Source organism: Trematomus bernacchii, unplaced genomic scaffold (assembly GCF_902827165.1).
Source record: "Trematomus bernacchii unplaced genomic scaffold, fTreBer1.1, whole genome shotgun sequence".
In the NCBI taxonomy this organism is placed as follows: Eukaryota; Metazoa; Chordata; class Actinopteri; order Perciformes; family Nototheniidae; genus Trematomus; species Trematomus bernacchii.
In genome coordinates this window covers 404,859-421,544 of record NW_022987801.1, presented here as the reverse complement: position 1 = coordinate 421,544, position 16,686 = coordinate 404,859, and the positions used below count along the sequence as shown (strand labels likewise).

The 16,686-nt window shown below is 43.1% G+C and overlaps 1 protein-coding gene across 1 annotated transcript in view; it reads right to left on the bottom strand.

Moving 5' to 3' along the window:
• LOC117498139 (cytochrome P450 26B1) overlaps positions 1-12,928 on the bottom strand; it is a 33,311-nt gene extending 20,383 nt beyond the window's left edge. The window contains exon 1 of the mRNA XM_034150235.1: positions 11,848-12,928. Coding sequence (XP_034006126.1) covers positions 11,848-12,051 — 204 coding nt within the window. The 5' untranslated portion in view covers positions 12,052-12,928. The remainder of the gene's footprint in view (positions 1-11,847) is intronic.
• Between the last annotated feature and the right edge of the window lie 3,758 nt (positions 12,929-16,686).

Here is a 16,686-nt window from a genome sequence, read left to right as displayed (position 1 = left end):
ACACACACACACACACACACACACACACACACACACACACACACACACACACACACACACACACACACACACACACACACACACAGACAGAGCGAGCATGGAAAAGTTGTGATGTAATGACGCCACACTACTCCTGCAGGAGAACACGTACATACAGCATAACGGATTACAGCACACACACACACACACACACACACACACACACGGTGGCGTAGACGTCGCCACGGAGACGCAGGCGTCACAGCTTCACACTGATTGCGCAGCCTGAAACACACTTTCCTTCTCCAAACTGCAGTGAAGCGAGTTGGGAGTCTTTAGCTGTAAACACTCGTTCAGTTTCGCACAAAAACCCCAAAACCCAGAAACCAAAATTGCCACCGCGACATTACGGCTGATTTTTAGCGCCGGGTCACGGCAGCAGACTCTGATCCGAGCTGAAAACCATAAAGAGGGTTCTCTTAATGATGGAGGGCATAAACGTTTTAAGGCTTTTTTTTTTTCCCTCCTGGATGTATTACCTAGCAACTGATAGAAGTACAAGCTGCATGTGGAGGCACCAAACATGATGTGTGTGTGTGTGTGTGTGTTTTGTGTACAGTAGGTATAAATCATTTCAGATGCTGCACATACTGTGTATATCGAACCAGATACTTGCAACTATTTCACTTATACTTCTTTCATCGCTGCAATTTTCTGCAAAATATCTGCGAATTAGATGCCTCATAAAACAGTTTGTGGTCGTCTAACTTTCATTTGGGTTCCACTATAACATGATAAGCGCTCAAAGTGTATATAAATAAAAATAGTCATTTTCTTTGTTCGCGTTTACGATAAGATTTATAAAATTCAACGCCAATAACACCATTTTATTTAATTCGATTTAAACAGAAATAACTTCAAAGTCAAACATATAAGGTTTTTATTTGCTTACAATAATACCTTCTCCATTACATTAAGCGTCGTAAGCATGTTTCTGTAACTTTCCACACGTTATAGTAACCTGACGCTATTCTCAAATTCAAAACGCAATAACTGTGTGTGTAGTTTGGCGTCTTAACTCTTAATACGTTAGCATATTTGAACATATTTGATATTATATGAACCTGCATTATCCGCGCAGTAATCACTTCTATATTCTCTGTCTCTCTTAAATTATCAAGCTTGTTTTACTTGCATGTAACGTATGTTTTACTTTAGACCATCGAGGGGATGGCGTGCAACAAAAGCTTCTCGCCATATTTAAATTAGCAGTATAAAGACTTCACGATGCATCTAAATTCACCATGAATCTCCTACTTTTAACAAACTAAACGTCCCTACCTTCTTCTTTCTTGCAGCTAGCGAGCGCACAGAGCAAATCAAAAACTAAGATTTGCGTGAGATGTTCTCAGTCGGACACCGCCCATTGACTTCAAGGTAGAAAAATAAAAGGGGGCGCCGGCACGTTGAGAACAGCAAACGCAGCTTAAAACTGGACCCCGAGGCATCGTTAGGAATAAAATACTGCAGTGAGCTGAGCGTTAAGATTTAGGATCAGAGTCAGGGTCAGCATGAGGGTAAAAAGAGTCAGGGTCAAAGGTTATGCACACACCAACGAGGGTCAGCAGGAGTGTTTAATAACAGAGTAAGGGAATATCCCTATAGTGCTTTTAGCTGTGTGCGTGTGTGTGTGTGTGTGTGCGTGTGTGCGTGTGTGTGTGTGCGTGCGTGTGCGTGCGTGTGTGTGTGCAGTCTGGACAGGGTAACCGATGTCCACAGACTCCCTTTTATATATGTTTTGAACAGAGATTTATCAGATATTTTTACAAGAACCTCGATAAAGGAGGGGGAGGATTTTCCACACACGCCGTCCAAAACACTCACACACAATTCTGACAAATGCCACCGCGATCACAGAGAGTCTCATAAAAACTCTCTCTTGTTCTCCCTCTCCACACACACACACACACACACACACACACACACACACACACACACACACTCCTCTCACACACACTGTCCGAGCAGCAGAGCTAGCTAGCGCGCCGCCGTGCTAAAAATACCCCGTCTGTTCTGTTGGGGTTGGCCTCGGGGCAACCTGGGCTTATAAATGTCCCCTTTGTAGCGCAGTGGAAATGTCCAACAAATGACTCTTTTATTAGGGCAAGACAAAAAAACACAGCTAATTATGTTTACTCAGATCAACGCCGCCGCTCCACCAGCACACACACACAGCCAGAGTGTGTGTGTGTGTGTGTGTGTGTGTGTGTGTGTGTGCAGCCAGAAATATTAGAGTGACGCTCAGAAGGAGCAGAGATGTGTTTTGGAGAAACAGAGGCTGATGGGAAAACAGTAGCAGGAAATAAATGACAGCACTTCTGAGCGGGAGAAGGGTGGAAACAAAGTGTCAGAAAGGGATACTATGCGGGATAAGAAAAGAGTTTGAAGACACAGTAGGTGATATGAAGATGAAAGCATTTTTAAACTAAGTCAGGAGAAAGTTGACATGTTGTCGAGTTCACGGAAAAGTCGTTTTTTTTGCAAACAAGCGGTAAATGTTCAATTCGTGTTGACCTCTTGCTCTGTTTCCCACATAAGTTTCTTTCAGCTAAATGAATGTAATGTCATGTACAATGGACATTTATATGTAACTGTACAGGCAGTGGTGGAAGAAGTATTCAGATTATTTACAGTAAAAGCACCAATACATGGGTGTTCCAAATCTTACTTAGTTACAGAAGTATTATCAGCAAAATGTGCTTGAAGTACAAAAAGTAATAATATGAATTCTGCAGAAAAATAGCCATCTATGTGTGCTTTATCGTGTATATACATATGATATTGTTATATAATATCGTTGCATCAAGTAGCATTTTATAACCCTAACCGTCGTAATAAATTGGATAATTGTACTTGTTTGTACCTTAAACAGTTAAATCGCTGTTATGTTAACATTTCTAAAAAAGTGGAGTAGAAGTATAAAGTAGCATTAAATGGAAATACTCAGAAATAAATAGTACTTGAGTAAATGTACTTTCCCCCACTGGATGCATGTTTATTTAAACTCAATGATGCGTGATATGTTCTGGGTTCGAGCCGTTCGTTTGTGACTCGATGTCGAGCTGCAATAACGCAATATATTGCATATAAATGAATGCGTTTCAGTTTAAATTCAAATGTATTTACAGGGTTGAGCTGCAGACTTCTGACTGGGTTTTTCCTCTCATTGCAGGTGCAGCGGTGGATGCAAGATTTGCCGGTTGTTCAACGTCTAACACGGGTAAGGCGGTGAAACAACGCGAGGCGACGATGGAACAAATTAGTCAAATGTTGTCGTTACTGTCCGGGAAAAGGACAAACATTTCATAAATTGATCATTAAAGTGTGATCAGAGCGACAGCAATGCACCTGCAGGAATTGAAAATGCATTAAAGATTAGTCTCGCAAGTAAAGCAAACGCTGAAAATGAAAAAGTGAAAAGGCGGCAGAGGATAAGAGAGAGGAAACGAGGTCAAAGGCTGTGAGGGAATTCCTTCTTTCTTTTCAGCTGTCAATCATTCAGCCGGGGCCAGAGATACCAGTGTGTGTGTGTGTGTGTGTGTGTGTGTGTGTGTGTGTGTGTGTGTGTGTGTGTGTGTGTGTGTGTGTGTGTGTGTGTGTGTGTGTGTGTGCGTGTGTGCGTGTGCGTGTGCGTGTGATTGTGTGTTTGAATGGCGCGATAGGTCCTCGACTTGACAATGAACCCCGTCCCTTTGCGGTCACGCCAACACATCAGAGGAACAGAGGGAAAGACGAAAGGGACGGAACAAGAAGGTGGGATTAGAGGAAGGATGTGAGGAAGGAGAAGAGAGGGAGAGGAAGGTGACAGGAAGATAATTAAGAAAATGGAATAAGAAAGAGAAAGGTGAGCGCCAAGAACGAGGCGAGAGAGCGTGGCGGAGAGATGGAGAGGCTGCTCGATTCAAAAAGGACGGATTAACGAGAAAAGGCTTCGGATAGTTCAGCCAAAAAACACTGAGAATAGAGAGGGGGAGACGTGGGGGGGAGACGTGGGGTTGGCCCCTGACCCGGGGACATTATAGGAAAGGAGATTACGGTTGTTCAAAACTCTCTAAGCACTCACCCTGGGACCCCGGCTAATACCCTGACACACACACACACACACACACACACCGAATACAGACAGTGTGGGACTCGAGGTAAATATTTCTCGTTGGTCATACATTTCTGGAAAAGTCCAAAACAAACAATGAACAGATCCGTTGTGTTTCCAGCGGCTCAGTTTCCTGATTCCTTAAAGCTCAGTTTCATTCATTGTTGTCCAATTTTAGTTTTTTAAATCATATCAACGAGCCGTCCAACTGCTGGAGATACGAGAGCGACGAATGTGTATTCATCCGCAACGGAAAATAGTCCGAGAAAAAAATGCATTTTCCTCGCCCAGCTTTTTCACCAAATGACGATTTTCGACCCTATTTTTAATACAAAACAAAATTGCGAACGAGCGCCACAAACAGCTTAGATAACAGAAGCTAGCTTAAGGTTATATAATGATATGTTTCGCCTTGTTCTTCGTATTCACACACACACACACATATTTGAAGTTTGTGAGCTCGGTTACACACACGTTCTCGCGCTCATTGAGAAGCCTGACATTGTGCTGGATTCTCGGCCAGGGACAAGAGTGTTTGGAGGGGAGATCAGTGTGTGTTCGGGGTGAAGGAAGGGGCTGCCAGCACCTCCTGCTAATCCCAACAAAGTGAGGAGGAAGAGGAGGGCAGGGATGGATGGAGAAGAAGAAGAGGTGGAGAGATAAATGCTAGATGTAGAGCGATGTGTTGACCCCAAAATAGTCGGTTTAGTTGCTGTTCCGTTGGGTCATTTAGCGCTACAGCTACGGCGACAAAAACGCGTATTAACATGTTGTCATGGCGATAAAGTGAAATACATTTGGGGTGAAGATGCTGAAGAAAATACAGGGATGTTTAAAGAATTTAAGTTCAGATATTTAGGAAGGACTATAGCCGTGAAATAGGATTTTTTTTAGGGAACACGGAGATAGCTTTCACGTCAGATAAAACATTAACGCAATAAAAAAATGGTTAAATGACGAATATATTATTACATTTAATGCAACACAATAAAAGAAACATGCATGGCGCTGTGTTGTCCGCCAATAAATCCAACACAATGCGACAAACAACGACGAGGCCGAAAAACATGTAGGGAAGCTTGTGAAAAAGGTTAGCGTGGTGTGAGAGCGCTCGGAGGTTCAAGGGTCCTGCTTTGAATGTTAACACACACACACACACACACACACACACACACATAAAGGGCTTCCCCCCTCAATGAACTATGTATCTCTCGCCCAACAAACACACACTTGCCAGTTCCCCAGACACACAAAGAAAGAAAGAGTTAGGTGTGTTTGCAACATCTACACGCTCCTATACGTGCCTCTGATGCGTGTGTGTGTGTGTGTGTGTGTGTGTGTGTGTGTGTGTGTGTGTGTGTGTGTGTGTGTGTGTGTGTGTGTGTGTGTGTGTGTGTGTGTGTGTGTGTGTGTGTGTGTGTGTGTGTGTGTGTGTGTGTGTGTGTGTGTGTGTGTGTAACCGCAGCTATGCAGGGCTGGACCGCAGTAATGGAACTTTACTATAGATGAAGCCACCAGGCCTCACAATCCCCGCTCTGTCTGCGCTGCCTAAAGGCACAATCCACCCCAAAAAACACATGTGCTGAAAAGGCCCCCGAGGTGATCGCCTGTCTCCAAATGGAAAAACGTGTGTGTGAGAAACAGCCCAGGTTTTTCGGACTCAAATCTTCTGCAACACGACTTCCCGATAGCATACGTAATGTTAGATTTGATCCTGGCCTTTTCACTTCATATACTGAATTAAAATGCAGAAAAACAGCATTGCAAATCGCGTCAAAACTTGAGGAAGACTAACATTAGTTGGCGGTACAAATGAACCATTGTCATAAAAACGACTGCACTTGAACGCACCGTGAATGCCATGAAGGACAGAAAGAGATTTAAGGATGATTTCCCCATTTAAAAGAAGTTATTACCGTTAGTGGATCCTTTTACTGCCTGTTAAATGTTCAGGCATTTGGTTTGTTAAAGAGCTGCCAGAGTGAGCAGGTGTGGAAGAAGAGGAGGAGGAGGAAGAGGAAGAGCTGTCATCACTCAGAGAGATGAGAGAGTTCTGGGTCTGCGGGACTGTTATTACTCTGCCCACCGTCATTTACACTTCATCACAGACAGGCTGGCAGACAGAAGGACAACGCATTAGTGTGTGTGTGTGTGTGTGTGTGTGTGTGCGTGTGCGTGTGCGTGTGCGTGTGCGTGTGTGTGTGTGTGTGTGTGTGTGTGTGTGTGTGTGTGTGTGTTTATACTGTGTCTGCAGTATATATGCATGTAAGCTGAGGCTAACATTTTTCCAAAAGTCCAAGTTTGACTTACAAAAGGAAGACAAATCCACAAATAAAACCTTCTGAATTGGAATCGATCGTGTTTCTAGGTGTGTGTGTGTGTGTATAATTCACACACACACTCACACACACACACACACACACACAGTACAGTCTGAGTGTCAGTACCATGTGTTCATTTCCTCTGACCCAGATTCAGTCCAACCTGTCTGCACTGCACTCTCTCTGTGTGTGTGTGAGTGTGTAAGTGAGTGTCTACGTGTGTGTGTGTGTGTGTGTGTGTGTGTGTGTGTGTGTGTGTGTGTGTGTGTGTGTGTGTGTGTGTGTGTGTGTGTGTGTGTGTGTGTGTACGTGTGTGTATGTGTGTGTGTATACGTGTGCGTGTGTGTGTGTCTATGTGTACGTGTGTGTGTGTCTCTAATGACGAGTCTCTGAAGTCTTCAAAGGGAAGATAACTTATTCTTTAATCATTTTAAATAACTCCATTACCCAGAATTCCTAGAACAATATGTAAGTAACCTTAGCGCTGTCCATAAGTCGCTAATTTCACATCAAAATTCATTCAAAAGCACGTCTAGGAACGTTTCTCTTTACTGACCTCTAGTGGCCGTAGATGGTAACTACACAAATCCAGCTCATGTAAATCAAGTCACGAAGAGTCGTGCGTTCTGCATGACGATGCTGAGAAACCACTGTTCTCTTTCACTCTGACCTTTAGTTCATGACCTTCCCTTGACGAAGAAGTCGATCTTTAAATGTACTTCTTCAAATCGGAAACGACTCTTGACGCGATGCGTGTATTCTGCATATCGCGATGTTTATTGTGACCTTTGTGCATGAGAAAATACAGCATATTTTAAAACTTCAAACATATGCCTTTTACAGTATTTATTCTATAGTATTTCTCCGATAAATAGGGCAAGATTTTCTCTCGGGTATACTTTAGGAAAATCGTCATACAAGTTTTGAAGAGTTTATGGATTTATGTGACTGTATACGTTTTAATTTACGTCGAAAAATGCGTGTTGGCATCCTTCCTTTTGAGTCTGTATGCACCTGTATGGAAAGCATACTATTGTATCTATGTGTATCTTGATATATGCCTAAATCTGTGTGTGTGTGTGTGTGTGTGTGTGTGTGTGTGTGTGTGTGTGTGTGTGTGTGTGTGTGTGTGTGTGTGCGTGTGCGTGTGTGTGTGTGTGTCTGCTCGGTAGTAACGCTCCTGCTTGGCACGTCCCTTCACAAAGTTCCAGCTCCTAATGAAAGCAGACAGGACTCTGGCAGAGTGACCGTAAAACTTTTTTCGAACTGCAGATCGCTTTAAAATGGATCCGTCACAAAAATGTGCTTCTGCTGCTGCTGCGCGTGTGTCGAGTTAAAAATATACTTTAGGTATATACACTTACATTCAGACAGAGAGAGAGTGTTTATGTAGGAAATCTGGAAAAGATGTTGCAGGAGTGAAAGAACAGAAGAGAATGTTAGTCAAATAAAAAGGTAATACATGGATTTTAAGATGCAAGAAGACGTATTTTTAGGATGTTTTTCGCTATTGGTTCACATCCAGAGAAGTTTGATGTTACTACAGTGTGTATAAACTACTACATATTCCTTTATTAAGTGCAAACACACCCAAGAAACACCTCTCTTTTTCATTAAAGCGGGAAAAATCAATCAATCAATCAAGTTTTTTGTCAAGTGACGATGTGAAAACAACGCAAATATGAAAGTAGTCGCCCATGTCCGGCCCGTAGCTTGTGTCAATGCCTACAATGTGTTTTTTGGCTGCAGACGGTAGCTATTTACGGCAAACAAATCCCACAATACACTGCCTGCCTGGCTTCAAATTGAAAAACACAGTTAGCGAACTGGTGGAGACCAAAACGGAGCTAAAAGGAGACATAATATTGGGCTTAGATGTGTCAGGTGGGGACAAACAAGACTCCTAATGAATGCTAATGTTGCTCCGTAACTCCTGAATGTGGGAACAAGCCACTGTTTGATCAATGTTTGCAATGTTAGCGTAAAAGCTAGCAAGTTTTTCCCTCTTTAATTCATCTCTGGATCTGTTTCAACAGCCTATGACTCAAAAACAAGCCTCACTGTGATATATAGCCTATTGTTCATCATGAAAGTGTTTATCAACAACTTAGTATCTCTTTATCAAATAAATCAAATGTGCAGCTATTGTTCCGACACTCTTAATCAAGACCGTTTAGCTACAAAAAACCCAAACATCTGCAGCTTAAATTCTGCATTTCTTCCACTTAATCGCACGCTGTTGGCACATCCTGAGGACTGGATTGGCCCAAAAAGACGGCTCGTCTCCGTCTGACATGTCGTCTCCGTTAGCAGACGAGTAGCAGAGACATAAAACAGCATCTGGGCGAGAGAGGTTTCATCAGATCTCTCTCTCTTTCCCACAGCCTCTCTCTCACACACTGCTTCACTGTATTCACGTCATTGCTCATGACCTCATCCCCACGCAGCCAGGATTTTGCTCTGCGCTGAAAAAAAGCTGCAATGTTGACTTTAATTAAATGTATTATGTCAACAAATTTCACAAAACTGTATTAGTTAAAGTCAACGGTGAAGTTTTTTCAGCGTGTGTAGCGGCTTCAGGAAACAAGCAACGTCGCTGAGAGGCTAAAGGTCGGAGCTGGAGGCACAATTGTCCGACGCGCTAACAAAAAACTGAGTTGCTGAGATGTCATTTAATGAATAAATACGATAATCAACTGGTTACAATGTGCACGAAGAAATTGTATTAATTATCAAAGCGATCGTAACGTTAGTGGTCAACAAAGAATTCCGCGACACAAACACCAAACACAATAATATATATTAAAAACCATAAGTGGTGTGAAGTAACTAAGTAGATTTACTCAAGTACTGTCCTTAAGTACAATTTTCTATACTCCACTACAATTCAGAGGTAAATGGTGAACTTTTACTTCCACTACATGTATTTAATCCCTTTAGTTACTTTACAGATGTGGATGAATGATGTGAAATATAATCACGTGTTAAATCAGACTTTAGTTCCACCTGGAGTAAATTCACAAGCTACCCTGCAGTATACAAAGTCATTCAAACTAGCTGCACCTTTACCAGCTTTGAGAACACTTTCATGATCAATCATTATAAAACATATCATATATATTATTCTGAAATGGACCAATCTGCACAATGACTACTTTTACTGTCGCTACTTTCACTATATTTTGATGATAATACTTTTCTACTTTTACTTGAGGAACATTTTGAATGCAGGACTTTTACTGTAACAGAGTATTCCTACACTCTGGTACTTCTACTTTTACTCAAGTACAAGATCTGAGTACTTCTACTTTTACTCAAGTACAAGATCTGAGTACTTCTACTTTTACTCAAGTACAACACCTGAGTACTTCTACTTTTACTCAAGTACAAGATCTGAGTACTTTTACTCAAGTACAACACCTGAGTACTTCTACTTTTACTCAAGTACAACATCTGAGTACTTCTCCCCCCTCTGCCAACCATTATACAATAAAATGGAAATCTTAGAGCAAAATGCACCACTATTCTCTATTCTTCGTGTAATGTCTCCTAAACACTCTTCTTGTTGGGACATTTGGTCCTCATAAGTATAGTCATTCACACAGGCTTTCATTCCTCCATCTGACTGACATGCCCCCCCCCCCCCCCCCTCTCCATAAACTTGGCCGTGGTCCTCGGTTGCATTCCGGGAACGCGTCTCTCTCGGTGTCAGATGTAACGGAGAGGAGCACCGCGAGTTCAACCCCGCACACGGCCAACGTGCTTTCCTCCCCCCCCCCCCCCCCCCCCTTTTGCTTTTCTTTTTGAGGTTTCTCCCCCCCCTTCAACCCCTTGCTCTCTCCACTTTTTGTATTTGTTCTCCTCCAACCCCCCAGGTCTTTCTGTCGATAGAGTTTCTGTCTATCTGATTTGTGCCCAAACTTTGACTGTAAGTAGTGTAGTATAGCATCAGAGGACACATCATTGCATTAGGTACAGTGACAACTATAATATTAAGCAGAAGAATGCAACGTAATATGACTGCCTCTTACCTAATACAATGATGTATAATCTGTTGACGTAATACACTAATAAAACGTTTTTACAGTGCACATTTCTCTTTCCTTTCCTCTGAGCTCACAGGTGAAGCACACTCATTGGTCCTGCTGTGAGCTAAGCATTGTGGGATTTCATATGTCTGATTATTTTCTTAAATTTGGATGCAAAAAGTGAAGCATCTCACCAATACATGATCCCTGCCTGAGAGCTCCAGAGAGTCACATGCACTTTCGGTTTTCTGCAATCTGTCAATCAACGCGTAAGAGGAGGAATCTCGGAGTGATTTCTGAAACATGCAGCATGCTGGGAACTTTTTTTTTAAAACCACTATGAGCCCAGAAAAGATCTGAGCTGACAGAGAAGAGGAGGAGGAAAAGAAAAGAGGGAGTGCGAGGTAATCATCATTCACCCTTTCACGCACAGAGCTACTTTCTTTCCCTTCCCCTCCTTATGCCAAAAACATCGCATTCTTGTAATTTCTTGCATTTTAAACATCCCATTTTTATTTGAAATAGCGATGCTGTGTACTCCACTCTATATCTGACGCCACTTTACGCATATCAGCCCATCAGATATGATCGATACTTCTCGCTCAGCCTGACTCCAGCTGCAGGAAAAGTCGCGCCACAGTTGGCTGACCCCACTCGCTCCCGTCTGAGATAATGAAAACAGTGATCTGATAGGCTGAGTGTGAGACAGATTGCAGGGCTGTAAACTAATCAAAAGTGAAGTGAGAGTCTTTGATGGTCGTGTGTCTGCCGGCGGCTGCGCGCGCTCTGGAGCCATCACAGGCGCGCCAGATGAGGATGAACCACTTTAAATGACCCCACACATCAATATTTTACACGAAGAAAGATATCCCCTGCGCTAAAATAAGACCGTTGGAGAAGATTCAACACTATGCACGCTGGGATGTTGATGAAAGTTGTACAATTAGGAAGACAAATGAACAACAAATCTGGTCGTTATTTGCTTTGTGAGCATCACCAACTGTAGCAAGTAACGCATGTTTAAAAATCTGGCGAAAAGTGCAAATTTGGTGCGTAAAAGTATCCACCATATCTATCGATTTCAAGATGATCTCACCTCTCCGCTGCAGAATAACTCATCAGTAACTTGCTATTGCACACAGAGCCCCGTTAAAGCAGCGCACTCACACTAAACCAAGTGAAAAGTCTGATGAATGAACCGAAACATGCAATAAAACAAAGTCCTTAACTGCCCAAAGAATCAGAAAGAGAAGTTTCAAAACGCTGATTTCATTATACTCCGATAAAAGTCCGACTTCACTCCGGGACTTTTCCAACTCCCGGACATCGTGTGGCACCCTCTCCCAAACCCCAAGCACGCGCTTACCTGTAGGAGCCAGTGGCAGGTCTCTCCGATGAAAGGGAAGCCCATGGATCCTTTGGGCATGGGCAGCTTGCAGTTTTTATCCCGCGTCGCCGTCCATCTGAGCTGCCACAGCTGCTGGGACACGGCGAGCAGCAGAGCCATGGACACCAGGCAGGCGGCCAGCGTGGCCAGAGCCGAGACCAGGTCGAAGGTGTCGAACAGCATGGTGATGGAGAGCCGGGAAGACCTTCAAAAAGCTGGACAAAGTTGCGCTGAAGTTTCTTTTTAAACGTAGTTTCGCCACAGAAATGTCCAGATGTGAAAATCCCGGGATGATTCGAAAGTTAGATTTTTTTTTGTTGCGTAAATTATCCTTTTACGCACTCCAAAACCGACGCGGTTAGTGTTCTCAGAATGAATGAACTCTGTGGAGAGCGCTTCTCTGTCTCAGATAGATTGAGTCTCTATCTTAAAATAGTCTCAAAGTGGCGTTTCTGTGCGTAAAAAGTGCAAATCAAAGAGTGGACAGATGGAAGATGCTACAGGTGAGCTGCGCCAGAGTCACACCTTAGCGTGTAAAGTGGAAAAATGAAAGCATTAAAACTCACTTGTTTTAATGATTTAAGCATTTGGAACAATGGTCACACACGGCTCGGGGTTGTCCTGATGTCATGTTTAGTCTCGTGTGTGGGTCAGTGACTTTAAAATGTGAAAAATCTTAAAACTTCTGCAAGCAAAAACCTCAAGGTGACACGTTTATGTCAGGACACACGTGGAGACAAGTGAAGCCGAGCTCTGGAGCTCACTTTACTTTGTGAAACTTCTCGAAGTGATGGAAAGACTTAAGGTTTGGGGGGGGGGGAAAGAAGGACAACTCTTCCAGGATTCGCGTTTCTCTCAACTCCTCCAAAAAGTAGAAAAAAGGCCTGTTCACAGAAGCTGTAATCTCTCTCTGCTGCAGGAAGGTGAAGTGTTAAGATCCGTGAGAGTGGAGAGATGCTCACCGTCCTCCTGCTGCTTCTCTTACTTTCTGTCCTCTCTTCTCTGTGTACCTTTCTGTTTCTCAGAGTGCGACCCTCTCTCTCTCTCTCTCTCTCTCTCTCTCTCTCTCTCTCTCTCTCTCTCTCTCTCTCTCTCTCTCTCTCTCTCTCTCTCTCTCTCTCTGGCTGCCTATACAAGTCACCCTCAGTGTGTGTGTGTGGGTGCGTGCGTAAAAGAGTGTGTGTGCGTCAAGCCAGAGGCACCAATGAGTGTTTATATAGTGCGGAGGCAACTGGAAGGCGAATAGGCGGCCAAGGGCTCCCGTCGCCCCCCTCCGACCCCACCCCACCTCACTGGAGAGAGACTTCCCTCCCTTTCCCTCCCCCCTCCGCTCCACCTCTTACAGCTCCTGGAGGGACCCCCCCTCTCTCCTCCTCCTCCACTCGTTCTCCCTCCCATCTCAGAAGAAGGGGGAGAGCGTAAAGTGAGCGGCAAGCGGCGCGAGAGGAGAGGAGGCTCGGAGCGTGCTGGAGCTGGCAGCGCGCCAAAGAGAGAGAGAGAGAGGGAGAGAGAGAGGGGAGAGAGAGAGGGAGGGATGTACTCGGTAAAAGAGAACGAGTTAAATATAAAGAATAACGGGAGGAGAGAGAGAGATAAAGAGAGAGAAACAGCTCCTTCCATGACTTCTGTCTCCCGTGCAGGACGTGCGCGCGCTGCTCAGCCAATCACCTGCCGACTCATGAACATCAGGATGAGAGAGAATCATAAACAAATTGCATCAAAGTGAATTAAAAAAAGTTACAGTGGAGAAAAAAAAAACGATCGCTGCCAAAACTCTCCCCGGGATCTCAGACGCGTCTTTACGCACGAAGTTTAGCGCGTCTTTGGAGTTGATACTCGTCGATTATAGTTCACTTTTTGTGTGTTTTCTACCGTGCTTTTCCAGTTGCATCATGGGAAATCAACCGTGGATCGAAACTGACATGCAAAAATGAGTCTGTGCCAAATGGCTTGAATCAGTCTTTAGAGGGGTTTTGGTCTCACTTTGTGAAACGGATACAAAAAAACAGTCATTTTTTTTACAATTGACAGATAACCACATGATTCTCTTCATGTTAGAGTCTTATGCACACTGGAGTAGTGTCTTGCTCAGCGGCACTTCAACAGAGAGAGAGAACAGTCTTATTTCTTTCTTGCTTCTCTCCTTTACCTTACATCCTATCATTTAAGTTCAATAACAGCCTGTTTATTGGAGCAATGTATCTTGGGAAGTATACATTCCTAGTTGATGTTTCCCCATCTCACATCCTCCTCTCCTCCATCTCCGTTCCCCTGAATCCAAAAACCAAACTATGGTGACCTGCAAGTGTCTTGAGAGTCATGGGTTCGACTCCATCTCTTCACTTCATGTCCCTGTCCTTGCCTCATTTTTCTCCATCCTTAAGTCTTTTGGAGAACAGTCGGATCAATCGGAGGGAAGTCGGGGATGTTTTGCCACCTCCAGTCCAAAGAAAATGACTGGCTTCAATTAGGTCCTCTGACTGTGATCGGGGATATTACCGGCTGTTATGTAATATTAGGGAGGCAGAAAGGAAACCCTGACACTAAACACACACACACACACACACACACACACACACACACACACACACACACTCACACACACTCCTCAGCCCCGTATCTCCCTTTCCTCTCTCCTTCTTCTTCATCCCTCTTCACCTAATCCCTCTTTAAGAGAATAAGGAAGGAATCTCAGAGGGATTTCTGCCCCTTTTTGATGTTTCTCCGGGTCTTTCTCTCTGTCTTCCTCTGTCCTTCTCTTCATTGCAGTGACTTATACTGGTTCTCTGAAAGCGGCTCAATGCTGCCGCCTAGCGGAGCAGAAACACATGGCAGACAGCCAGAAAGAGAGAGAGAATATGAGAGGAAGGAAAGACAGCAGTGTTTGGATTGTTCTACTTCATCTGAGTTACTTGCATGCACTCTGTCTTTGTCTAATGAAGGGATTAGACGTTTAGATTCATGCTCACAGTGCCATATGAATGATCTGCTGACGTGAGAGATGAAACAAGTGTTTGGAGATCTTCAGATTATTATGGCACCTATCTGAGGCTGTTGGCATGACCTTTGTGTTTTTTTTATTTTGGACAACAGCATCCTACATTTACAAATGCCATTGAATACTTTGATAACTTAAAACGATTCTTGATTTCATTTCTTTAGAAGCCGTGAGATGTGTGTGTTTTGTTGTGACGAGTCGTGGCTTCAGTGCAGAGTTTGCAGAGTTGAAATGTGAGTTCTTAAAGGCTTGTTGAATCTGAAATGATGAAGAACTGGAGACGAACTAGCATGATATCTAGCTGTTTTAGGGCTTTGGATAGTAGCACACAATCTCCCTCTTCTCTGAGCATCCAAAGGAAACGTTTTTTGTTCATTCTTGATGTCTTGATTCCAATTTAAGAATATCCTGCTTTTGTATCTATTTTTTACTGTCTAGTAAACACTTAACTTTAAGTGAAGGGTAGGCTATCACACAATTTCCCTATTTAGAAGCACTCTTAAATTAAACTCAAATGCTAACGTGCAAAGGAGAAAAATAAACCCCCCAAAAAACATAAAATTGGAAATTGCAGTAACGTCAAATCTACACTGGATGATGAAACCTGTTAATACATAATGCATTTGAACATGCACAGAATCACATATGCACATATTTGCTGTGAACACATGAAGCATGTTTCACCTCCGCCAACATGCCCCTGCTCAGGGATTACTGCGAGAAAAGACTGAATGTAATGTATGTAAATCCTGTAGGAAAACAGCCTTAAGGCACAATCCTCCACATTCATACTCAGATGAGCCTGTTTTTCAAAACAAGAGGCACCCATTATGAAAAGGTTACCTAAAGGTTGCAGAGGAAGCCATAGGAAGTGTTCAGAGTTCATTTATGCGTGTGTTTGTAAAGTTCAAAAGGTCATACGTGTTGGTATAAGAGCTCAAGTTTGTCGTAATGTAAGGCATCAATCAGTTTAAATGAAAGCATCTTTCATGGTTTAGAGGAAAACAAATCTCTCTATAGAAGAACAGGAACCTGGCAAACTACACTACATACTGATATACACCTGAACGTCAGCAGGAGAGGACTCTTTAAAGTAGAGACACTACATACTGATATACACCTGAACGTCAGCAGGAGAGGACTCTTTAAAGTAGAGACACTACATACTGATATACACCTGAACGTCAGCAGGAGAGGACTCTTTAAAGTAGAGACACTACATACTGATATACACCTGAACATCAGCAGGAGAGGACTCTTTAAAGTAGAGACACTACATACTGATATACACCTGAACATCAGCAGGAGAGGACTCTTTAAAGTAGAGACACTACATACTGATATACACCTGAACATCAGCAGGAGAGGACTCTTTAAAGTAGAAACACTACATACTGATATACACCTGAACATCAGCAGGAGAGGACTCTTTAAAGTAGAGACACTACATACTGATATACACCTGAACATCAGCAGGAGAGGACTCTTTAAAGTAGAGACACTACATACTGATATACACCTGAACATCAGTAGGAGAGGACTCTTTAAAGTAGAGACACTACATACTGATATACACCTGAACATTAGCAGGAGAGGACTCTTTAAAGTAGAGACACTACATACTGATATACACCTGAACATCAGCAGGAGAGGACTCTTTAAAGTAGAGACACTACATACTGATATACACCTGAACATCAGTAGGAGAGGACTCTTTAAAGTAGAGACACTACATACTGATATACACCTGAAAATAAGCAGACTATGTCCCCTTTAAAAATCGATTACCACTGACAGTTCCACCCACAGAGATTGCTAAA